Source organism: Copadichromis virginalis, linkage group LG17, assembly GCF_057382275.1.
Source record: "Copadichromis virginalis isolate Kocher_CV1m ecotype Utaka linkage group LG17, C_Virginalis_male_GT1.1, whole genome shotgun sequence".
In the NCBI taxonomy this organism is placed as follows: domain Eukaryota; kingdom Metazoa; phylum Chordata; class Actinopteri; order Cichliformes; family Cichlidae; genus Copadichromis; species Copadichromis virginalis.
This window is the reverse complement of record NC_140634.1, coordinates 19,805,097-19,831,144: the sequence shown is the minus strand read 5'-3', so window position 1 is coordinate 19,831,144 and position 26,048 is coordinate 19,805,097. Positions and strand designations below refer to the sequence as shown.

At 40.4% G+C, this 26,048-nt stretch overlaps 1 protein-coding gene across 1 annotated transcript; it reads left to right on the top strand.

Annotated features, from left to right (window-relative positions):
- Positions 1–13,016: 13,016 nt before the first annotated feature.
- On the top strand, positions 13,017–13,791 carry LOC146689322 (uncharacterized). The gene has a single exon (XM_085437434.1). The coding sequence runs from the start codon at positions 13,038–13,040 to the stop codon at positions 13,731–13,733; it is 696 nt and encodes a 231-aa protein (XP_085293560.1). The 5' UTR covers positions 13,017–13,037; the 3' UTR covers positions 13,734–13,791.
- Positions 13,792–26,048: the final 12,257 nt, after the last annotated feature.

Below are 26,048 nucleotides of genomic sequence, written 5' to 3'. Positions count from 1 at the left end.
GTCCCACAGGATCTTAGCTCGGTCATTCTCCACCACCCTTGGGGGCATCTCCCATTTTGACCTCGGGACTTCCAGGTTATACTCGGCACAGATGTTCCTGTACACTATGTCGGCCACTTGGTTATGGCGTTCCATGTATGCCTTGCCTGCTAGCATCTTGCACCCTGCTGTTATGTGCTGGATTGTCTCTGGGGCATCTTTACACAGCCTGCACCTGGGGTCTTGCCTGGTGTGATAGACCCCAGCCTCTATGGATCTTGTGCTCAGAGCTTGTTCTTGTGCTGCCATGATTAGTGCCTCTGTGCTGTCTTTCAGTCCAGCTTTGTCCAGCCACTGGTAGGATTTCTGGATATCAGCCACCTCCTCCATCTGCCGGTGGTACATACCGTGCAGGGGCCTGTCCTTCCATGATGGTTTCTCATCTCCCTCCTCTTTCTTGGGTTTCTGCTGCCTGAGGTTTTCACTGAGCACTCGGTCAGTTGGGGCCGTCTTCCCAATGTATTCTTGGATGTTCGTTGTCTCATCCTGGACTGTGGTGCTGACACTCACCAGTCCCCGGCCCCCTTCCTTCCGCTTAGCGTACAGCCTCAGGGTGCTGGACTTGGGGTGAAACCCTCCAGCCATTGAGTCATAGGCCTTCTTGTAATCAATCCAGGCAGTGCACAGGTTGGTCAGTCTGGTCTTGCAGTCTCGGCTGACTGTTCTGTCTACCAGTAGCTGGTATTCTTGCCAATTCCTTTCTGTGTCCCGCTCATGTATTGACCCATGTGCCTGTTCATCTTAGCTGATATGATGCCTGACAGGAGCTTCCATGTAGTACTGAGGCAGGTTGTTATACTGATAATGCTAGAAGGGGTGGTATTGGGGGCTGTGTGGAGTAAATGTCATGGATGGTAGAAGACTTGTGTCATAGGAAGTAGACGGACCCTGTGTTGCTGTGAACATGTGACTGCAAAAGTTCAGTAAACAAGTAGCAACCATATTCCCTGTGTGTGGCTCAGTCATTCTATATTTTCATTGTGAAGATGCAACACAAGATTAAATTAAGTTTCTGACTCTCTGGACTCACAGTATGATTTTGTCAAACGATAATTAAATGACTTCTTGTCAAACAAAAAAAATAAAATCTTCATGCTGGCCCTTTGTTCGTTTGCAATCATTAGAACAGCTTTGGTGTGTGGAAAGATGCACTATGCAGCGCTTAGGTAGGATCAAAACTTTATAACGTATCACTGCCTCAGGGTTCAATTTACTCTTCAACTCATCATGTCAAGATGATCGCATATTTTACCAAACATTTTAAAAATGAAAATATCAGGATCAGCCTCGGAAAATCACACGTCACTGAGTTCCCTGGACTTTGTGATTGTCGTAAATATTTGTCAATCCAGTGAGCACTGTTAAAGAATTAATTTTTATCCTGAAAACAGCTGTAGTCAATCATCATATCTATTGAGAATTTGGGTCTGTCAAGTAAAGAAGACTTTGTACATTGAATGTATGTGCCATCATTTATCTTGGATCTTACAGAAGGTACATTCTGGACAGGTTAAAGTTGACATTTAGAGGCCATTAAGCCATTGAAGACAGTGTTTGGGTCCCTTAAAGGAAATGTAGTTTTTAGGACTAATACCACTTTGGTTTTATAGTTTAGATTAAAACAGTCTGACAAAGCAACCGGGGAAAAATCCCAAGCCCCAGAATAGAGATGAGAAGATCAATCCAAATATCAATCGTATTGATACCAATGCAGGTATTGGTATCACATCATTACTAGCATGCTAGGATCAATACTTTAGTTTGTTTCTGTGTGTGTGTGTGTGTGTGTGTGTGTGTGTGTGTGTGTGTGTGTGAGAGAGAGAGAGAGAGAGAGAGTCGAAGAGAATGTGACATGCTGTATTTGCTCTGGTACAACTTGGGAGCACGGGGCCAAAAATCTTTGAGTTGTTAATTCTGTGGTTTAGATTGACAATCTCTTGAAATTATATCAGTATTATTGTCTCACAGAGTTAATTTAATACATTCTTTACACAATTTGTGTGATAGTTGAGCGGAATTTCATTAGAGTAGTGTTTCGATGTATGTGGCGAAACCATGTTTGTGAGAGACAACAGAGATTTCGGTTTGTCACTTTCTGTCTGCATTTTGATTTGGAACACAGCAAACATCCTTTAGCATCACAACCTAAGTCACAACTATTTCTTTTGGTTTTCGGTTTCACATCTCTGACATCCTTTAATCTCACCCTGACCTGGTTGTGGCAGATGGCCGCCCCTCCCTGAATATATTTCTGGCTAACATTTCTTACTGTTAAAAAGAGATTTATTTTTTTTTATTCCCTCTGTTGCCAAGTGCTTGCTCATATTGGGTCATCTGATTGTTGGGGTTTCTCTGTTTTGGTGTTGGGTCTGTACCTTACAATATAAACCTCCTTGAGGTGACTAATGTTGTGATTTGGTGCTACATGTATAACACGGAAATTGAATTAACCGAATAAATGTACTACCCATTAGTTAGTGCCTATGGTTCTGGCCATTGTCAAGGTTCAAGGTTCAAGGTTCTTTATTATTTGTCACATGCATAGTTATACAAGTATAACACACAGTGAAATGTAGCCTGACACGCTCCTCGACATGTGCAAAAATTGGGGGGGGGGGGGGGGGGGGGGGGTGTAGAGGAAGAACATATATATATATATATATATATATATATATATATATATATATATATATACATATACACATATAGTATATACACTGGGTGAATGTGCAGTAGTAGCAGCAAGCAGGTGAATTCTGTACATTAATATGAGTAGATATCTGACTATTTTACAGGATAGACAATAGCGCAGGGCGATATGGCCAAAAATATTTATCACGATATATATTTGAAAATTTGCGATAACGATATAACCGACGATATAATTGATGCGAGACAAAATACAACTCCACAACATTACTAGCGCAAAAAGACAACCTTCCATTTATTTTCACTTAAACAAGAAGCTGGTTTTTATGTACATTAAAGCTTTATAAAAATGTAACAGTGCAAATGCAAATTCCTTGCTGAAAGTTTAACCAAAAGGCATTTCCAGTAGAAATGGGCTGACATATCCTGAGCATAACCATGTATAATATCCACTGAAGTTAAAAAGAGGTGCTTTGCAACATTAAACTGCAGTGTGCAGTATGTATTTTTCGGACCATAAGGTGCACGGGATTATAAGGCACATTAAGCGAAACAAAGCAGTCAGATAAATCAAACTTTATTAAACTCATTCTTCTTGCTTCCTCCACTTCTGTACCATTGATTCATTAATGTTGAATTCTCTGGCAGCTGCTCTATTCCCATGTTGTTGCAGTCTATTAATGACTAACCTCATATTGTGGATGGATTATCTCAGTTGTTCTCCTGACTGAAGTTTGGTCCGTTTACAACATCCTGCCATGCGATTGCATTTGTCTCTAACCATGAAGAACCTTCACGTTAACTTTTATAAGTGGAAAAGTGTTAGTGTTCGTCCTCCAGCTTCACTGTTTATGTTATGCTAACATAGCTGTGTCGCTAGCGATCACGTAGCACATCATTATATACCAGCTAGCCCAACTTCAGTAACCCTACAAACGTCACTGCTGTTTAGTTTCCTGTCTTCATTTATGTTGGAAGTGATAGCAGAACTGTACGTTTGATTTTTTTCAGAAATCTCTCAGTCAGAACATGCTATATCATGCTTAGGTAACTAGCGAAACTAGCGAGCTAACTTCCGCTAGCTTCCTGCTAACGTCTAACTCCGTTAAATGTAATAACTTTAGTTTTCATGGATGCCTGGAAGTTAAACTTCATAGTTACACCTGGTAAAGCAGCAATGCTGATCGTTTTATTAAAGATGAAAGAATTTAGACAGTTTTTAACTCTAAGTGATGCTGCAGTGTTGTTTGACCTGAAGTTTGTTGCCAGGATGGGACAGGTCCTTCAGTATCTGCGCTGCTCTAGTCCGGCATCTCCTGGTGTAGGTGTCCTGAAGCGGGGGGAAAGCAATCCTGCAGCACCGTTCTGCTGTACGGATCACTCTCTGGAGAGCTTTTTGGTCCTTCACACAGCTGTTCCCGAACCACGATGTCATGTTCTGTGTGAGGATGCTCTCCACAGCGCCTGTATAGAAAATCCTGAGGATCTTTGGAGAGACCCTGAACTTCTTCAGTTGTCGTAGGTGATACAGGCGCTGCCTAGCCTTTTTGGTCTGGACCTGAATGTGGGCAGCCCATGTCAGGTCTGAGGAGATGTGGACACCAAGATACTTGAAGGACTGCACCCTCTCCACTGGAGCTCCATTGATGATAATGGGCTTGTAGTCTCTGTGCTGACCCCTTCTGAAGTCCACCACCAGCTCCTTGGTCTTGCTGACGTTCAGCTGGAGGTGGTTGTCCTGGCACCACGATGCCAGATTCTTCACTTCATCCATGTAGGCCGCCTCATCGTTGTTGGAGATGGCACCCAACACCACTGTGTCGTCAGCAAACTTCACAATGGTGTTGGAGCCATGGGTGGCCACACAGTCTGAAGTGTAGAGGGAGTAGAGCAGTGGCGAGAGGACACATCCCTGAGGTGCTCCTGTGTTGATGGTGATGCTGTTGGAGAGACACATCTACCCACCCTCACCACCTGAGTTCTGCCAGTGAGGAAGTCCAACACCCATGCACACAGACGGCTGTTAAGTCCCAGATCCCTCAGCTTTGTGAACAGTCTGCAGGGCACCATTGTGTTAAACGCTGAACTGTAATCAACAAACAGCATTCGCACATAGTTACCCTGTTTCTTGTCCACGTGGCTGAGAGTGGTGTGTAGGACGTGGGCGATGGCATCCTCTGTGGATCTGTTGGATCTGTAGGCGAACTGCAGCGGATCTGTGGTGTCTGGGATGGAGGAGGAGATGATGTTCTTCAGCAGCCTCTCAAACACCTTCATTACTACCGAGGTCAGTGCAACTGGCCGGTAATCGTTCAGGGATGAGGGTTTGCTGTTCTTGGGCACAGGGATGATGGTGGATCTTTTGAAGCATGTGGGGACCACAGACTTCGCCAGGGACTCGTTGAAGATGTAAGTGAACACACCTGCTAGCTGGTCAGCGCAGCAGACGGCCGGTGATACCGTCTGGCCCCGCCGCTTTCCTTGTGTTCACTCTCCTCAGTGCCGCTCGGACGTCATGCTCCGCGATGCTGGTCACCGGTCTCTCGCTGATGACGTCACTGTCCTCGGTAGTCAGGCGGTAGATAGCATTAGCCGCCTGGCTAACCTCGAAACGGGCGTAGAACCGATTCAGCTCGTTGGTGAATGCAGAGTCGGCGTTGATCGGCGCAGTGTCCCTGGCTTTGTAGTCCGTAATGGTGCGTAGTCCGTGCCACATACTCCGTGTGTCGCCCTGGTGGAAGCGGGACTCCACACGTTCCCGGTACCTGCGTTTGGCATTTCTCACCGTGCGCCGCACGCCGTATGAGGCCGCTTTGTAGGCGCTCATATCGCCAGTGGCGAGACCCATGTTGTAGGAGGCGGTCCTGGCGTTTACTGCAGTGCGGATCGATCTGTCCATCCACGGTTTCTGGTTTGGGAATGTGGTGACTCTCGCAGTGGGGATAATCTCCTCCGCTAGCATATTGACGAAGCATACTGCTACTTCCGTAAATTCGTTGATGTCGACTGCGCATGCTCTGAACATGTCCCAGTCTACGTCGTTGAGTGCGTCCTGTAGCATAGCTTCTGATTGGGCAGTCCACCGTTTTACTTCCTTCGTGGTCACGTCTTCCCTCCGTATGCTTTGTTTATACTGGGGAATGAGGAAGATGGCGTTGTGGTCAGACTTCCCAAAAACCGGGTGTGAGACAGCTTTGTAGCCCTGCTTGTATGGCGTGTAGCAGTGATCCAAAATCCGATCCCCTCTCGTTGGACACGAGACATGCTGGTAAAAGTTTGGCATGACTTGTCTGAGGTTCGCTTTGTTAAAGTCTCCTGCTACAATGAGGGCTGCGCCCGGGTCCTTGTTTTGAAGCGAGCTCAGCACATCATGTAATTCGGACAAAGCCATACCTGTGTCCGCTTGGGGTGGGATGTAGACCGCCGTGGCGATGACTGAGGTGAACTCACGGGGCAGATAGAAAGGGCGGCACTTAATCCTCAGGAACTCCAGATGTGGCGAGCAGGCGCTGGAGAGAGTAGAAATGCTCCTGGCATCACACCACTTTCTGTTTACCATGAAACACACTCCCCCACCTTTGGTTTTGTTCGACTCTGCCGTTCTGTCCGCGCGGAGCACAAAGAATGAATCCGACGGAGTTACGGCCTGGTCCGGCACGGTGGGGGACAGCTATGTCTCCGTGAAGCACAGAATGTTGCAGTCCCTCATGTCACGTTGGAAGGTGACCCTTGCTCTTAGGTCATCGAGCTTGTTCTCCATGGATTGTACATTGGCCAGTAGGATACTGGGCAGTGGTGCGCGATGCGCCTGCTGTCTCAGTCTGTTCCTAATAACAGCGCGTTTTCCCCGGCGCTTCTTTGTTCTGCGCCTCGGATGAGCGGCCCGTCCTTTGTTGTTCTCCGCGCCGCGTAGAATCTCTGGCGGCCAGGAAGGGTCAGGTTTAAAAGTGTCCAAGATTAGATGTGCAACCTTGGCACCGATGTTTACAAGTGATCCGCTGTCGTATACTATAAGACTAGAGGATTTTGGGATGTAAACCAGAGCAAAAAATAAGTAAAAAACAAGAAAAGTGGATAGTCGGAGCGGAGCGGTCAGGAAGGCGTCTGGACGTGGCCGCGCCATCTTGGGTACTTGTCAAAACTGACCATTGACCATCTCTACATGCTCTATGTCTATCACATTCTAGATACATAAACACTTGCCAGAGCTGTGTTGCAGAATCATTAGTTCATGAGATTTTTACCCTTTGGCTTCATGATGCACAGACAAATCTGCAAGTTGAAATGTAGAAGGTGAAAGTAACACCAACCACCTCCTTGTTAAAGGAACTGTTGAACTTTGTGGGTTTTTGTTCTCATCACCAACTTTAATGCTGACACTCTCTCTTTCACTTCAGTTTTTTTCAGTGCCTCACAAACAGTTGCAGGTTCAGAAGTAGCATATTGTTTTTCCACACACATGGGGGAGAGGAGAGAGAGAGCGAGAGAAACACTTCATAGATATCAGGCGTCGTGTGGAGGCGAGGAAGAAGGAACCCAAACGCAGGACTCGCAGGTAGGTGCAGATTTATTGTGAGGAGTGGATGAACAGAACAAAGGGAGAAAATGGCTGGCTGGCTGGCTGGACAACTGACTGGAAGGCTGAATGGCTGGCTGAACGCAGGCGGAAACGACAACAGAACATCACATGAACATCAATGACACGACACCGATCGGATGGAACTGAGGACTTAAATACACGCTGGGTGATGAATGATTAGAAACCGGTGAGCACGCAGCTGAACTTAGTCTGACTAATGATACATGGAAATAACTGGAACACAATACGCAGGCGGTATGCTGACACGGAAAACATAGATGTGAAAATTCATTGATGATAAGCTGAGTTGGAAGTCTCATATAAACCACGTGAAAACAAAAATGTCAAAAACCATTGCTATTCTCTATAAAACAAAGCATGTCCTGAACAAAAAAACATTATACACACTTTATTGTACTCTGTTGCTTCCATATATGACTTACTGTCTGGAGATATGGGGTAATGCATATAAAACGAACACTCTTCCTATTTTCAAGTTACAAAAAAGAGCTATAAGAATTATAAACCAATCAAACTATATAGAACCAACTAACATTTTGTTTATTAATCTGAATACCCTGAAATTTTATGATTTAGTTGAATATAAAATGGCACAGATAATGTATAAAGCACAAAATAACTTGCTTTGCCCCAGTACTCAGAAGCTGTTCAAAGTCAGAGAGAGTCAATATGACTTAAGGGGAACAGATTTCTTTAAAAAAAAACAAGATAAGGACAAATATAAAGCAGAGATGTGTTTCTGTTAGAGGAGTTAACCTGTGGAATAGTTATGACAGTGATTTAAAAAGGTGTAGTTCATTTTCCTTGTTTAAAAATATGTTTAAAAATAGAGTATTAGAAAAATATATAAATCAAGAATGAAAAGAGCAAAAAGGAGAAAGAAAAAAAAAAAAAAAACAACCTCTTGATTCTTTTGCTTTGATGTAGTTACTTATCTAAGGTGGAAAGTTTTTTTTTTTCCTTTGTTTTTTTTTTGTTTGTTTGTTTGTTTGTTTGGTTTTTGCTTTGTTTTATTATTTTCTTCAAGCCCTGTGTACAGGAGCTGCATACAAAAAGATATTTTGTGAAAAGGGTTGGCGTAATAAGCAAATGCTTCAGCCAATACCTTTTGATTAGCCTTGTCTCATGCTTTCTTTCTTTATGGTAGATTTTTGTTCTGTTTTCACTGTTTGTTTGTTTGTTTTTTCACTGTTTTCACTGAGATTTGAATTTGAATGCTAATCAATAAAAAAATCAAATCAAAAAATCAAAAAAAAATAAACTGAACATGACAAAACAGAAATCACTGGGTCAACGACCCAGGAACCCTGACAATAGAACTAGAGCAGAAAAGAAAGAGACATTTGATATCACTGGTCAGAGGCGGAGCCAGACATTTGAAACACCCGGGGCTTAGCCCTAAAGGGTAGTATGCATGTGGGATTATTTCTTTTTCTTTTTTTTTTTTTTTTTGGGGGGGGGGGGGGTAGAAATGACTGAAAGATTAATTGGCTCTGTTCTGAGTTTTGTTCAAAAAAGAATGACTTCATATAGGGAAAAATATATATCACATATGCAGGACACCTTAAACTAGTTTTTTAATTAAGCAGCAAGGCAGAACAAGGTCGGGGCTGTATCAAGACACGAGGACTAAACCCCAATTCAACCAGACCCAGAACTGATCCAGAATTAAAACAGGACTACAACAGTTCAAAATCAGGAGTACTGAGGACTTAACCAAGACAGAACAAGAATCAGAACTAGATGATAGTAGCACTAAAAATCATCATAGACCTGCACTACACTTATTTTTTAATTCTACCAAAGTCCACTATTTAGATTGAGAAAAGCTTATATAATTATTTAGCCTTGAAATATAACAAACCTAAAAAGAAACACTAGGTACGAGATACATGAGGACCTATGATATGGTGATACTTTTGGTAAACAACCATTTGACTAACATGTGTGTCTCACCTGCTCTTGTTCCACCTCTGTTCTGTCCTCATTCTCCTCTCTCTCCCTCTCTGTTCCTCTCTCTCCCTCTTTGTGCTGACAGTCATCAAATATACAGTTGAAACCAGATATTTACTCTTCAGATCAAAACAAAAACACTTTTTTAATTGTAACATCAAATCAGACTAAATGTTTATTTTTTTTAGATTGATAAATATAAAAAAACATATTTGTTAACTTTAAGAGAGAGAAACTATCTGTATTTCTTAATTGCAAATGGCACCAAATTGTATTCATACTGAGCCACACTTATGGAGCTCCACAATTCTTTTCCTGGCGTTTTGGTTGATATCTCTTGATGTTCCCATTTCAAAGAAACAGGCTCTGTGTTTTGCCTTACATGCATCCACAGCTGTGCCACCAATTTACTCACATGGACTCTACGAACCTATCAGAAGCTTCAGCTCAGAATGGAATCGTCTGGAGTTTTCTTATTAATTAACAATAAACTTAGTGTATATGTACTCCTACATGAAAGTGATAATAAATAGACAGATCTCTCTCTCTTTATTCTGACATTTAACTAATTCAAAAGATATTTCAATATTTATCTAAAACAAAAGTTTACTCTAAATTGATGTTGTACAGTAAAAATGTTTTATGTTTTCTCCCTAAAGTGTATGTAAATATCTGGTTACAAATGTGAATATCCTGCTGTGTACTCAAATCCCTCTTGTTTTGCATAGAAATATACTGAACAACATACAAAGCATAATATATAAAATAACATTTACCTGAGTTTTTTCTTTGAAAGAAGCCTCTAATGTCCATTCTTATATTTCAGTACATAACTTAAACCGATTTAGTCGGGGAGGGTAAGAACTGAAAATATGAAATAAACACACGTAAGCTAAGACTCTCTAAAAAAAATAGCATTTGTTCGGCTTTTCATTTCACCATTTGTTGATTCACTTGAAGAGCAAGTAACGTAATATTGGTCAAGTGATCAATTTGATATCAATCTTTCGTGATGCACCGTCATATTTACATTATTTGTACAGTACAAATGATTTGCTTTGGTACCTGGTCAAACTTAAGCTCTCCTTAGTATGGCTGGCTCCGTTTCTCCAACAGCGCACTCACAGGCAGCAGCTGCCCCGCCCCCTCGCTCAGTCGCTTAGTGCCTGAGCTCGGATCATACCAATATCAGGGGGGATTCATGCACAGTCATAAATTCCCACAGTGTGCACTATGTGCTTCGAATATTGTGTGTACTTTTTGTTTTATACAGTTGTCAGCCAGGCATCTAACTATGAAAAAATTGCACTCCAAAATACCCCGGGCTTCTGACAAAACAACCCGGGCTTAAGCCCAGTAAGCCACCCCCACGCTCCGCCCCTGTCACTGGTATAATCTTCTTCTATTTCTCTTTTTAAGTGATGCTGTATTCTCTGTTCATTAACTGTTAGGAACTGAACACAAACGTTTTCTAATCATTCTTCATCATTTCAGCTTTTGTGACCAGGCTACATTTAAAGCAGAACTTTTTTATTCCTGGTCTCTTTCAGGGTCACCACAGCAGACTATCTGCCTCCATCACACCCTACCATCCTTCTCTGTCACACCAACTCACTGCAAGGGTTCACTACATCCATGAATATACTTTCTCCTTACCCTTTCTGCACTTCTTTTCCTGCATGCCTCTCATTAGCGCCATCCCTAATCACCACTTCTTCACTCCACTCCCTTCACTTACATGTCCACTGCAGCCAACTATGGTTTTGGGTTTCTTCTAGCCAATTAATCCAAAGAAATTTTGGATGTGTTGAACTTTGTTCAATCCCTTTGGTCTTGATCTGGGAATTTTTCACGTGTAAGGAAAACGTGTTAATCACTACACCATGGAACCGCAATTTTTAATCTAAAAGCCACAGTTAACGTTTGCTAACAAACAAACTGCCAGGCCATCGATGTAGCTACTAACATTGTAAAGTAATTCAATAGATTTCAATACATATTGAGTGGAAAAAACTAGGGCTGGGTATCTTTACTGATTTCTAGAATCAATTTGATTTGATCCACGATTCTATTAAATTCTATTCATTTGAATCGGGGAAATTTTGCACCAGACAGTCAGAAATATTATAATTCTGATCACGTATCAGTACATATCCATATTTTTATATCTATAAAAAGAAAGCTGATGCTTATGAGACTTTATCAAAGGTGTAAGCATCACAGCAGATTCCTTTGTGTCAAAGTAACTGAGGATAAAACAGAAAAACATGATGGAGATTTTCCTGGCCTGGGTTATTGTAGCAGATAGCCTTAAAAATATTCAGCAATAGAACAAAAACGGAAGAAAACCATTAATCAACATATGAACATTACCTGATGCTGCTTAAGTAAAGCAGAGCAAAGTGACAGAGGTTTTATTAGAGACACAGCTAAGCATTTTGTAATTTTGCCTAATTTAAAAAGTTTAGTATTGAACATCAGAAATGCGACTGTCTTGTTGGAAGTCTGTTAAAGAAAAAAGAAAAAGAAAAACACCGCCCGACAGCACTGTACTTAACAGTCGACTGTTGGGTAATAAGCAAGTGAATAATGCAGAAAACAGGGATTTTTAGATGGGAAACTGTTCTTGAAGTACACTGAGAGAGAGGGAGAGAGAGCTGTGCATGAAGTGTGATTTTACCGTGGTGGAGGCAAAACAGCAAAAGTAAGAGCGAATTTATGACAATGTTTATGTGAAGAGAAATGTGAAGCGTAGTTTGGATCTTCTTCTGCTTCTGGTTCAAGTCAGTTTTGGTTGGAAAGAGACAAAACCTGCAGCTTCAGAATCTAGCACAAAAAAAGACGTAAACACAAAGAGTGTTCAGCCCCGACGGCGTGTCCGTGTACGTGCCTTTGGGTGAGAAAGCCGACATCTCACTGATTCTGATGCGTCGGTGGGTCCGCTCTTTGTGTTTACGTCTTTGGTGGTTGTTGAAATTTTGCAAGATATAACCTGAGATTCTGGCAAAATAAATTTATATTTAAAAATCGATTCAGGATTTGAATGAATCGATTTCGTGCTATTCAACCAAGAATCGATTTTAATCACTAGAGGAGGTACGCGTACCACAGTTCGAGAACCACTGCTCTAGATAAAGCTAATAAAAACTAGAGTCATTTTAGACTATATGTATTGAGATTGTCTCTCAGTCAGAATATTACATTGGTTCACATCACATCTGGCTTCTTTTAACCATAACCCCAACTGATTTCTCTGATTTCAGCTGGGTTGGCTCAATGTAACAAACTTTATTGAAAGGAAAAGGAAAAAAAATCTGATTTCAGATTGATTAAAGTCAATTTGCTGATCGTAGTCAAGCAAGAAATGTTATTAATTCCTGAATTCCAACAAAAAATCCCTCCTTCATAGATGCTGAAGCCCTCGAGCTTCAGGTTCTTGCAGCATCCTGCACATATTTACAACAAACAACTCAGATTCACATATTTTGATAGACTTCCTCTTCCTGTCTGTCACCTCAACCAGACTGTTTCCAGACTGGGTCATGTTAGATTATCTAGACAGATGTTTAGTAACCACACAGTATTTCTACCTCTGCAATTTTGTGTTCCACAAATTCATTTAACACAAAAGTCTTAATCAGGGTATTCACTTTTCATTTCAGTTTTTCTCTTTTTTTCTGTCATTGTTTATTAAATTTAGTTTATTTCAATTGTGTTTCTCCTTGTAAATGATTAGGACGCTAGCATCAACTAGCTAGCCGGTCGTCACGGCAAAGCTACAAGAGCGTCTCTCAGCATGGGCCCGAAAAAAGTTCTGTCAGCCGAGGAAGGAGACGATATTAAGAAGTCGCTGGAGTTTATGACAGAGGAGATTTCTACTGTCAAACTGCAGCAGAAAGCCATCCTGGACCTGGTCGAGGAAGTTAAGGCTCTCCGCATCCAGAACGCCGAGAAGGATCGGCGGCTGGCGTACCTGGAGAACAGAGTGGCGGATTTGGAGCAGTACACCCGGATGAACGATGTTATCATCACGGGGCTTCGCATCAAACCCCGGTCATACGCCCGGGCGGTCGCCACTGACAATGTAGGAGGGCCAGGAGAGGAAGATGTCAACTCCACGGAGCATCAAGTGGTTACCTTTCTACGGTCCAAAGGTGTGGAAGTGGATTATAACAACATTGAGGCTTGCCACCCTCTACCCCGAAAAAATGACAGTGACAAACCAGCCATCATTGTGAGATTTGCAAACAGAAAACAGAAAACAGCACTGTTAAAACAAGGAAAGAAACTGAAAGGATCCGATGTCTTCATGAACGAACATCTGATAAAAAGAAATGCGGACATTGCCAGGAAAGCACGTTACTTGAAGAAACAGGGAAAAATTCAAAATACATGGACCACCAACTGCAAAGTATTCATTAAACTCAATGGAACACCGGAACAAGCCAAAGTGTTGGTCATCAGAAATATGGAAGAGCTGGACAAATACTGAGGTCAACTTACTCTGGAGGTATGAATACACATGTGACGTGACACACAACACAACACATGGCACAGTCCAAAAGAACTTCATCTGCATCCGGCAACAATATCAACATAACTCATTGGAATTCTCTTTATGATAATCTGGAACTGAGAACATTTCGATACACAGACCATAATGTTCTAGACTTAGAAAAGGATATAGACCCGGAAAATAATTTCTTCTACAACATCAGCTGTAACTGCTGCTACTTCACTGATGAACAGTTTAAGCACACCATCAACACGGAAAATAAATTATCAATAATCCATTTTAATAGCAGAAGTCTGTATGCCAACTTCAACAATATAAAGGAATATCTAAATGAGCTGACAAATCCATTTGGAATTATTGCCATTTCTGAAACATGGATCAATGCGGAGAAAGGAATGGACTTTGGACTGGAGGGATATGAAGTGAATTTTGTAAATAGAAGGAACAAGAGTGGAGGGGGAGTAGCTGTGTATGTGGATAAAAACCTAAACTACAAGGTGGTAGAAAGTATGACAACTGTAATTGATAATTTACTAGAATGTATAACAATTGAAATTTATAAGGAAAAAGAAAAAAATGTAATAATTAGCTGTATATATAGAACACCTGGCTCTAGTATTCAAGTATTTAATGACTTCATAGAGGAAATATTCTCTAAAACAAATCAAAAAGTTATGTTTATCTGTGGTGATTTTAATATTGACCTGTTGAATCCAAAAAAGCATAAAATGAGCGACGAATTCCTAAACACTATGTACAGTTTGAGTTTACATCCTAAAATAACCAGGCCTAGCAGAATTACACCACATTGTGCCACCTTACTTGACAATATTTTCACTAACAATATGGAAAACAACATTGTGAGCGGATTATTAATTAATGACATCAGTGATCACCTACCAGTTTTTGCAGTTTATGACACTAATTATAAGAAAAATCAGCATGAAGAACAACTGAGATACAGACGTGTAAGGACGGAAGAAACGGTGACTGCATTTAAGAACGATCTATTAAATCAGGACTGGGACAATGTGTACAAAGAAGCTGATATTGATATTGCATATGGCATATTTTTAAGAATATTCATGGAGTTGTACGATAAAAACTGTCCAACAATAAAATACAACAGAAAGCACAAATATTCAGATAGACCATGGCTCACTAAGGGTTTACAAAATGCATGTAAAAAGAAAAATACACTCTATAGGGAATACCTAAAACAAAGAACAAAAGATGCTGAAAATAAATATAAAAAATACAAAAATAAGTTGACCAATATTATACGTGTATGTAGAAAGGAGTATTATAGTAAAATATTGAACAACAATAAACATAATATGAAAGGAATATGGGACGTTTTAAATGGTATCATTAAAAATAATTCTGGACAACAAAGTTATCCACAATACTTTATCGATAATGGCAATATTATGGAAAACACTGCTGATAAGGTCAACAGCTTTAATCATTATTTTGTAAATATTGGACCAAAACTGGCAGAACAAATTCCTGAGTCACTGCCATCAGTAGACTGTAGTGAAAACCTGATTGATAGGAACCCTAACTCAATGTTCCTCACATCAGTGGAGGAAAAAGAAATAATTGACATTGTACACATGTGTAAATATAAAACATCTACTGATTGTAATGATATTGACATGAAAATCGTCAAGAAGGTCATTGAAGGAATTGTAGGACCTCTAACATATATTTGCAACTTATCATTTCAGACGGGAAAAGTGCCAAACAAAATGAAAATAGCTAAAGTTGTGCCGCTGTATAAAACCGGGGATAGACGCCACTTCACAAATTACAGGCCTGTTTCTTTACTACCACAATTCTCCAAAATCCTAGAAAACCTGTTTAATAAACGATTAGACAAATTCTTAGATAAATATAAATTACTCTCTGACAGTCAATATGGATTCAGATCAAAAAGATCAACATCTCTGGCATTAATCGAATCAATTGAGGAGATTACGAATGCTATAGATCAGAAACAGTATGCAGCTGGAGTATTTCTGGATCTCAAGAAAGCATTCGACACAATCAATCATGACATATTAATTAATAAACTGGAACGGTATGGGATTAGGGGGGTTGTACTGCAATGGGTGAAAAATTATTTAAGTGACCGGAAACAATTTGTGAAGCTGGGTGTCCATTCCTCATCATGCTTGGACATTGCTTGTGGTGTTCCACAAGGCTCTGTACTGGGTCCAAAATTATTTATTATTTATATAAATGATATTTGTAAGGCATCTGATATATTAAAATTAGTATTATTTGCAGATAATATTTTTTGTTCTGGGGGGAATCTAAAGGAGCTGCTGGATACAATTACTTCAGAAATGTGCAAAATTAAAAAATGGTTTAACAGGAACAAACTATCGCTAAATCTAAGTAAAACTAAAATTATCTTATTTGGGAATTCCCTTAGAAATGCACAAGTGCAGATTCATGTAGATGGTGTGGAAATTGAAAGAGTACTTGAACATAAGTTTCTTGGTGTGATTATAGATGATAAATTAAACTGGAAGTCTCATATAAATCATATACATAACAAAATTTCAAGAAGTGTCTCAATCTTGAGTAAAGTAAAACACATTCTGGACCACAAATCACTCCACATTCTCTATTGTTCCCTGATTGCACCGTATTTGAATTACTGTGCAGAGGTTTGGGGCAATACTTACAAATGTTCGCTATCATCAATCTTTATATTACAAAAAAGGGCCATAAGGATAATCCATAAAACTGGTTACAGAGATCATACAAATCCACTATTCTTAAAATCAAAAATTCTAAAATTCACAGATCTGGTTCATTTTCTCACAGCACAAATTATATATAAAGCAATAAATAACCTGCTTCCTGACAATATTCTAAAAATGTTTTCTAAAAGGGAACGGGGATACAATTTGAGGGGGGAATTAAATTTAAAACATCCTCGTATCCGTACAACATTAAAAAGTTTTTGCATCTCTGTGTGTGGAGTGAAGCTGTGGAACAGACTAAGTAAAGATATGAAGCAATGTCCAAGCATGGCGCAGTTTAAAAAGCGGTTTAAGGATATGGTTTTTACAGGGTACAGGGAAAAGGTAGAGATTTGATAGGGTGTTCTTGTCTAATATTTTCATGTGTGTGCGCATGCACGGGTTTGTTGGTATGGATATATATATATAATTGTAGGCTGTGTATCCTTGAGGTGTTAATGGGGTTATGGAAAATGTGTATATGTGCGTATGTGTGTATATACGTATGTATGGATAGATAGAAACATATATGTGTATATATTTAAAAAAAAAAAAAAATTACACATCAAATCAAATCAAATCACTTTTTATTGTCACATCACATGTGCAGGCACACTGGCACAGCACATGCGAGTGAAATTCTTGTGTGCGAGCCCCACAAGCAACAGAGATGTGCAAACACAACAACACAAACGAGCAAAATACAAGAATGGCCAACCTGAAACTAATAAATATATGTACAATATATAATAGTGTATGCATTTCTGGATGTGTATACATAACATATAATGTAATTGCAAGGAGGTATTTCTGTAGTCTATTGATACTAGATAGTGGAAAAGGGGTGGGATTAAATAAGCTTATGCTTCTTCCTGCTCCTTTTTGAACATGGACGTTATTTGGAGTTATGGTTGCTCGTTTTCCTTTTGTTTGCTTTGTTCATTTGTCTCTTTTAATTCTATTTTTTTTATACTTTTTCAACATGTTCAAAATAAAGATTCAATCAATCAATCAATCAATTATTTTGGTGATATTAAAATTAAATAATAAAGGATTTCTGGTGTGATTGTAAAAACAAAAATAGTTAGCAACTTTTCAGCATATTAGCACTGTCCTTAAGGTGGGGGCTGTGGAAGGCAATAGGCTTTTCTGGTTTTTAGTTTTTACTTTCTGCTCACTGCAGTTTCAATCAGCCCTTTTTTCTGTTTCCTTTCCAAATTTCAAGCTGCAGTTCATGAGGGTTTTTTTTCCCCAGCTCATCTCTTATGAGGTTTTCCTGTACATCGTTGGCTACCGAGCAGCTCTGTATGTTTCACTTCTGTGTGTTCCTTATTTCACATTCACTGTCTGGGCAGTTTATCAGAGCACATAAAGCTGCACATCATCACACTCTGAGCTTCACTGCTTCATCTCCTGTGAGTCTAAAAAGTGAAGATGGGGAAAGTTAATGGATGCCTAAAGTGTTATTTTGTACAATGTGCTGTTTGTGGTAAGTGGAAACTTAAAAAAACAAACAAAAAAACGTGTCTGTGAAGGTTCTCAGTCATCCAGGTCATCGTAGTCAAAGGAGCTTGCAAAGAAAAGCGTCTGGACTTCTTTAAGTTGCTTGAAGACGTTTCACCTCTCATCCGAGAAGCTTCTTCAGTTCTAAGGTCAAATGGTGGAGAGTCCCAGATATAAACCTAGTGGGAGTTTCCCCCCACAGAGGGACAAAAGGACCCCCTGATGATCCTCTAATTGCCTGAGCCAAGGTGTGAAACTGGGTGTGGGTCCCAATCAGCCAGAGTTTCGGGTGTGTTCATTGTGAAACCTGGCCCCACCTTATCATGCGACTTCCTGAGGTCAGATGGCCCAGGATGTGAGTGGGCGTTAAGGCGTCTGGGAAGGGATCTCAAAACTGGATTATAGATGGCAGAGAGTTGGTGTCGTAAACCCCCGCCTCTGTTCAAAGATGGTCGCTCACAGTGGACATAGATGGCTTCTTTCACTCCTCTTTCAAACCATCTGTCCTCTCTGTCCAAAATGTGAACATTGGCATCCTCGAAAGAGTGTCCTTTATCCTTAAGATGCAGATGGACTGCTGAGTCTTGTCCTGTGGAGGTGGCTCTTCTGTGTTGTGCCATGCGCTTGTGAAGTGGCTATTTGGTCTCTCCAATGTAGAGGTCTGAGCATTCCTTGCTGCACTGTACAGCATACACCACGTTGTTAAGTTTGTGTTTTGGAGTTTTGTCTTTCGGGTGAACCAGTTTTTGTCTGAGCGTGTTGCTGGGTCTGAAATACACTGGGATGTCATGCTTGGAGAAAACTCTCCTGAGTTTTTCTGATACACCGGCTACATAGGGGATGACAATGTTGTTGTGTCTGTCTTTCTTATCCTCCCTCGCTGGTGTCTGGTCTTCTTTTCTGTGCCTCTTTGCTGACTTTAAGAACGCCCATTTAGGATAGCCGCACGTTTTGAGTGCTTCCTTAATGATAGGTTTGTAGCTTGAACCCATCCGCTGGAACGTTAAGGACAATCTGCTACGCAGCAAAAAGCAAGACACAAGGCACCAAAGTTCTCTGGTTTACTCATGCATGAGGGAGACCTGGCTGGAGCCAAGCGTCGTTCCACCACTTGACCACCATCAGACTCTCAGCCAGGCTCCCCATAGCACTCCTTTTATTGTGGTTACATGAATATGCATAGGGTCATTAACATATAGCATCTCACATAGGTATACATGTGAACAAAGAATACTGTGTGTGTGTGTGTGTGTGTGTGTGTGTGTGTGTGTGTGTAGGTGTGTGTGTGTGCGCGTGTGTGTGTGTGTGTGCGCGTGTGTGTGTGTGTGTGTGTGGGGTACTGCTGATCAAAGGGTCATAAAAGCACACAAGCAAACATCCTTGGTCAGGAAGAGGGTAGACCCCCCCAGTGAGGAGGTCCAGCAGTTCATCTAAACAAAAAGCACTTAGACTAGAACAGACGTAGCTACGTTAATCCTACCATAAAACAATAAGACAAGGTACGACCTCTTCCCATGCTCCCAGGATGTAGCCTGTTAAAGATCACACAACCTATCACTACACAATTGATTATACACCTCTAAGAATATATGGTTAAATATTTCCTAATACAAATGACAATAATAAAATCTAAACCCATCACTTTACATGTGTGTGTTCCTTCTTTTTTCCTTCAGGCTTAGAGGGAACATGTTCTGCACGGTGGTGTAGGGTCCTAATTACTCCAAGTTTGTGTTCCAGAGGGTGATGGGAGTCAAAGAGGAGGTACTGGTCCGTGTGTGTGGGCTTCCGGTAAACTTCGATGTTGAGTTTGCCGTACTCTTCAATGTGCACAGCGCACCTCGTAGACTTTTTCTCCCAGCTGTACAAAGCATAGCGTAAAAAGCAAAACACTTTTTTGTGTGTGTTATTTGATACTATGCAGTATTCTAGTCCTCTTATATGGGGCATATTATATATAAAAGAAGCAGCTTCGTAAGCTTTAGGAGTGTGCAGTAGTTGAAAATAAATGAAAAATACTAAAACTATTAAAGTTCAAGAACAACTCAGTTGTCTGGTTTTAAGAACATCAAATACTGATCATAACATAATTATTGGACTATAAAATGTTTATTGGCCCAAGATGATGAACAAGAATAAGAGTAACAAAATATAATGGTGATTCTAAAAAAAGGCATAACTGAGACACTGGGTAGAGAATGGATAGAGAGAGTAAATTGTGATTGGCTGGTTTAAAAGGGATTGTGCCTAAATCAATGTTCTTCTTCAGAATGGGCTAAAGGCAAATCTACTTGAGGTAAAAAAGCAAAAAAAAAAAAAAGGAAGACGTGAAACGAAATAACCTTAGTAACCTTATTTAAAAGTGAGTGAAAGATTGATGATAGAGAGCATGATAGGGAGTGGCTATGTATCAGTGGATCTTATGCAAACACAGTGACTGGATATCTAAGGTTGGAAGATGGAGACGAGTGGACACATGACAGAACATAAATTGGAAAACGTGTAGATGTTCTGGGTTAGTTCCTGGAAGTTCTTCAGGATGAACAGACGAGAAGATCAGATCTCAGAAGTCAATGATTGGAAATTCCAGCAGAGAGACGTTAAGAGGGATCAAACCACCACTCAAATTAACACAAAGCAATGGGAGAAGATACATCTTCAGGCATGGATTTGCCCGTTTCTCCTCTAACCCCCCTCCTCCTAAAGATGAGAACAAAATCATTGTTAGCTCAGAGCAGGCTAATTAGACACATAAGATTCAGGTGAAATGACGATTATTATTTTGTGATTGTTATAAGCATAAATTTTTCCTTTGCTTTGCTCTTAACCAAATTGATTTAATAAAACTTTCTGCCAAATCTAAATTGTGCACTTTCATTTTTTAACCCTTCGTGAAACAGTAAAAGAAAAATTTCAGTATTAAAGTTACTCTACCCCTTAAAATACAACACACCCTTGGGGACACTATCCAGGCTTCTAATTATTGACGACTGGTTACTAAGAAGCGCCTAATCGAGAGGGCCACTGCTGTTAACAAGTGAGGCTGATAATACCAATTCTGGAAGTGTAGCAGTTGTGTTGAAGCACCTGGTTTTTCTTAAATAATTTATTTTGGGTTGTAACCTCCTGCCTACATGTTCTGAGTCTGTGTGTGTTTGTGTATATGGTTGTATGCTGTGTGATGACGTGGGAGCATGCATGTGTGCTCCAGTCGCAGTACTGTAGCATGTCACGTTGCTCTTAACTGAATAAAAGTTTCTTAAGGCCATTAGTTTTGATATGAATATGACCGAACTGCTGTATTTTATTCTGTAATTTTTGATTCATCCAGTGTGAGTATTGATCTGAGTTCGCTAACTGAAGTTTTTAACAATTTATCTCCAGGGTATAACTCAGGGGTGGGCAATTCCAGGCCTCGAGGGCCGGTGTCCTGCAGGTTTCAGATCTCACCTTGGATCAACACACCTGAATCACATGATTAGTTCATTACCAGGCCTCTGGAGAACTTCAGGACATGTTGAGGAGCTAATTTAGCCATTTAAATCAGCTGTGTTGGTTCAAGGACACATCTAAAACCTGCAGGGACACCGGCCCTCGGGGCCTGGAGTTGCCCACCCCTGGTATAACTGTAACGCTAGCATGGTAAGTTAGCCTGGTCCCTAGCAGCGGGTGAAAGGAATTTCTGGTGTGCATTCTGCTCATGTGTCAGGGAAGCCATGGGCCAGCAGCTCGTGGTTTTCTGTATTTCTCTGTCATAGGATAGAGATGTTTGTTCAGTAAAAATGTGACTTTCATAATCATAGGTGTTTGTTAATATTATTTTAGTGGATTTAAGCTTAAAGGTTGAATTGTGAATTTTTGTCATATTTCAAAGCACCATAATCTGGGATCCTGGTTATTTATTTGTATTTTGGTTATCTTATGGTTACACCTTTGTATTATTTTTCTAAGTTGTGTTTTCAGTGATACCTAAAAAAACTCACACATTGCATACTCATTTTTGTAACGTCAAGTTGCTTTTTAGAAGAAGTGCAGTTTTTTAAGAGGTTGATGCTTGTTTGTCTCTGGCACACCACACCACCCAGCAATGTATTAAAACAAAGATTAAAGCTTTTTTATTAAAAAACAAAACAAAACAAACAAGCAAAACCAAAAATCCAAAAAAACAAACAGCAGTTTGACCCAAAACAGGTGTGCAAAAAGATCCAAAAAACCTGGCAACTGGAGGAATGGGTTGAAAGTCCCAGGGCTGGCAATTTGACAACGAAGAGAGAAAATGATGGTGGTTCATATGTTCAGGGACTAATTAGAAGACTGGAAACAGGTGTGCACAGAGAGGTCAGGTGATAGCTGAAGGCAAGAAACACTGAGGATTGTAAGACAGCAGAAACGTGTCTGCAATGATAGTGATGGAATATGACTGGAGGACTAATGTGGTTAAAGTGGAGAAGGGAATTTTAATCCAAAGATAATTTAATAACGTTCTAAAAGGGATCTGTCACAGAGTACAAGCACAGAGTCTGGATGTTACGGTTGTTTAACACCAATCAAATCAGCACAACTGCCTCTTTTTATCTAACTAACCAGTGCTCATCTCCATCTGTCTCTTTCCTTGTCTGCTGCTGCAACTAATAACTGCTTTTATCACATCCAGAGTTTAAAACTGTTTAAAACTCAGAATTTTTTGTGTCATGAAAGTGTCTCTTTCTTTTTCCCTGGTTAAATCACCATGGTAATGGCAGGTTTTGTTCAGAGTTTTGGTTTAAAATGATCTGAAACCACCAAAGTCTCAGAGCTCTAATGTGCAGCCATCACCTTAGAGATAAACAGCAGCACTGAGAGTGCACTCGTTGATAAAATAATGACTTAAATTCAAATGTTTATTTTACTGCTCGTTGCAATAAATAAATTGCTGCCGAAAAAGTTTTTCGGCAGCATTTATTCCTTGTCTTATTAAAAGCAGTGTTTCATTTTACTTTATCACCATTTTATGTTATTAAGATTATCTCTTGGTGTTTTACTGGAACAGGTGACACTCATAGGGATCATTTTGTGTCCGAAAACCACATGACTTAACCTAAAGCAGAAAGCAATGATTAATAGAGAAAGTAGATAAATACTGTCATGATAACATACCATCAGCTGACTTTCACCAGATAGCAAAATGAGTGTGAAAGTGGTGACCCCCTTGTCTGGGGCTCTCCTCAGCTCTTTCCGGGAGGGTGGCATGGTTGCCCCTCCGTTGGCCTTCCTTGGACTCTTGCGCTCTGGGGCTCTCTGGACGTCTGGAGCCTGGATCTCCTCCATGCCTGCTTCATGCCCTGGGGGACGGGGCTATGGCTTCCCACACCCTCTAGCAGATCGTTACATGAAGAAACCTTTTGAATACAAGTGCACTCATGCTCACAAGTGTACACAGACACAAACTACGCCTTTCTTGGCTGCTACCTCAAAGCACACTGTGCCCTGGTGATCAATAATATTCAATATTTAATACTTACTGTTATATACACATAGATTATCAAGATGGTGTTGTTTATTATATTGCCCTCTTTTTTGCTTGTTTGCTTGCTTTGCCTGTTTCTCAACAGGTGATCCAGGTGGTGTGTGTGTGTGTGTGTGTGTGTGTGTGTGTGTGTGTGTGTGTGTGTGTGTGTATACATACAAACATGTATTTTTTGCCCCATCTTTTTTTGTGCCCTTTATCACCCCTTTTCTTTCCCTCCCTCTCTTTCTTTCTCCCTTTTCTTTCCCCCAGTCATGTCTGTCCCATATTTAACAACTGAAAATAAAATAAAATACATAAGCAATAAAAACAAAGGTAAATCACATGGACCAATACGGCAAGGCCTGGATGATCCACTTGGTATAGTAAATCCATTGGGCATCTTTCTTGGCCTTCAGACAATAATTTGGCAAAAGACCCAAACGGGACAGGCAAAAAAAAAAAGTGTGAGAAACAGGGTATCTAATAGCGCTGGGTGTCATCACTCATTTCTAGAATCGATTCGATTCCCATTCACAAGGTCCCGAATCAATTTGATCCACGATTCGATTCGATTCGAATTGGGGAAATTTTGCCTCAGACAGTCAGAAATATTATAATTCAGATCATGCTTCAGTACATTTCCATATTATTATATCTATAAAAAGAAAACTGACACTTGTGAGACTTTATCAAAGGTGAAAGCATCACAGCAGATGCCTTTGTGTCAAAGTAACTGAGGATAAAACAGAAAAACATGAAGGTGATTTTCCTGGCCTGGCTTTTTATACAAATATTCTGCAGTAGATCAAAACCAAAGGAAAACCATTAATCAACACATGAACATTTCCTGATGCTGCTGACATGAAGCAGAGCAAAGTTACAGAGGTTTGATTAGAGACGCAGCTAAGCGTTTTGCAATGTTGCATAATTTAAAGTTTAAATTTGTTCAGTATTGAACAGCAGAAATGAGACTTTCTTTTTGGAAGTAACTAAAAGGAAAACAAAAAACAGCAGCCGACAGCACTCTAAACAACGGTAGACTTGTGCGTAACAAGCAAGCGAATAATGCAGAAAACAGATTTTTAGATGGGAAACTGTTCTTGAAGTATACTGAGAGAGAGAGAGAGAGCTGTGCATGAAGTTTGATTTTATTGGGGTGGAAGCAAAGCAGCAAAAGTCGGAGGGAATTCATGACGATGTTTATGTGAAGCATAGTTTGGATCTTCTTTTGCTGCTGGTTCAGTCAATATTGTTTGGAGAGAGATAAAAACCTGCAGCTTCAGAATTTTACGCAAAAAGGAGGTAAACACAAAGACACCAAAATCAGCGAGCTGTCGGCTTTCAGCCTCAACCGTGTCCGTGCCGTCGGGTGAGAAAGGCGACATCTCGCTGATTCTGATCCGTCGGCGGGTCCGTGCTTTGTGTTTACATCTTTGTGCAGAATCCGTGTACCTGCTCTCATTTACTGTTTTAGCTGTTTGGTGGTTGTTGAAAATTTGTGAGGTTTACCCTGAGATTCTGGTATTTCGGGCAAAAAACATTTATATTTAAAAAAATCGATTCAGGATTTAATGAATCGATATCACGTTAACTAAGCTAGAATCGATTTTAATCGATAAATCGATTATCAAAACCCAGCCCTAGTATCTAATGTGCATTAGACTCATGTTACATTGCGGGCCACATAAAGCCCACTTTGATCTTATGTGGGCCACACCAGTGAAAGTCCCAGTTCTCCCAGTATACAGAAATTTAACTACACATTTAATGAATGAGGTATATTAATAAGAAAAAGAAGCGAAATTTCAATTGTATGTCTCATATTTTCTATATCGTAAAGAAAAGCTGCTGTAGAAAATGAAAGAAATCTGCCAACACAACTCTTTTGGCTTACAGTGTAAGTAAAATCACATTTAATGTTAATCAGAGTGCTTAACATCGAATTTTTTGCAACCGAGATGCAGATATTTATATTGTACTTTAGGCACTGTGCTGACTGCTGAGATTCAAGAAAAACAAAAACAAAACAACAACTATGATTATATTATAAAGTACAAAATAAATAAAAATCCTGCACAAACACTCAACGAATTAAAGCCAGTATAATGGCATAAAAACCATTTTAAGCATCTTGAAAGTTCATTCAGGCACGGTGGTTAGCACTGTTGCCGCACAGCAAGAAGGTCCTGAGTTCAATTCCACCATCAGGCCGGGGTCTTTCTGTGTGGAGTTTGCATGCTCTCCCCGTGTCTGCGTGGGTTCCCTCCGGGTACTCCGGCTTCTTCCCACTGTCCAAACACATGCAGCTTGTGGGGATAGGTTAATTGGATAATCCAAATTGCCACTAGGTGTGAATGTGCGAGTGAATGTGAGTGTGAATGGTTGTCTGTCCCTGTGTGTTAGCCCTGCGACAGACCGGCGACCTGTCCAGGGTGTACCCCGCCTCTTGCCCTATGACAGCTGGGATTGGCTCCAGCGCCCCCCGCGACCCTGAAAAGGATAAGCAGTAGCGAATAGATGGATGGATGGAAAGCTCATTCAGAC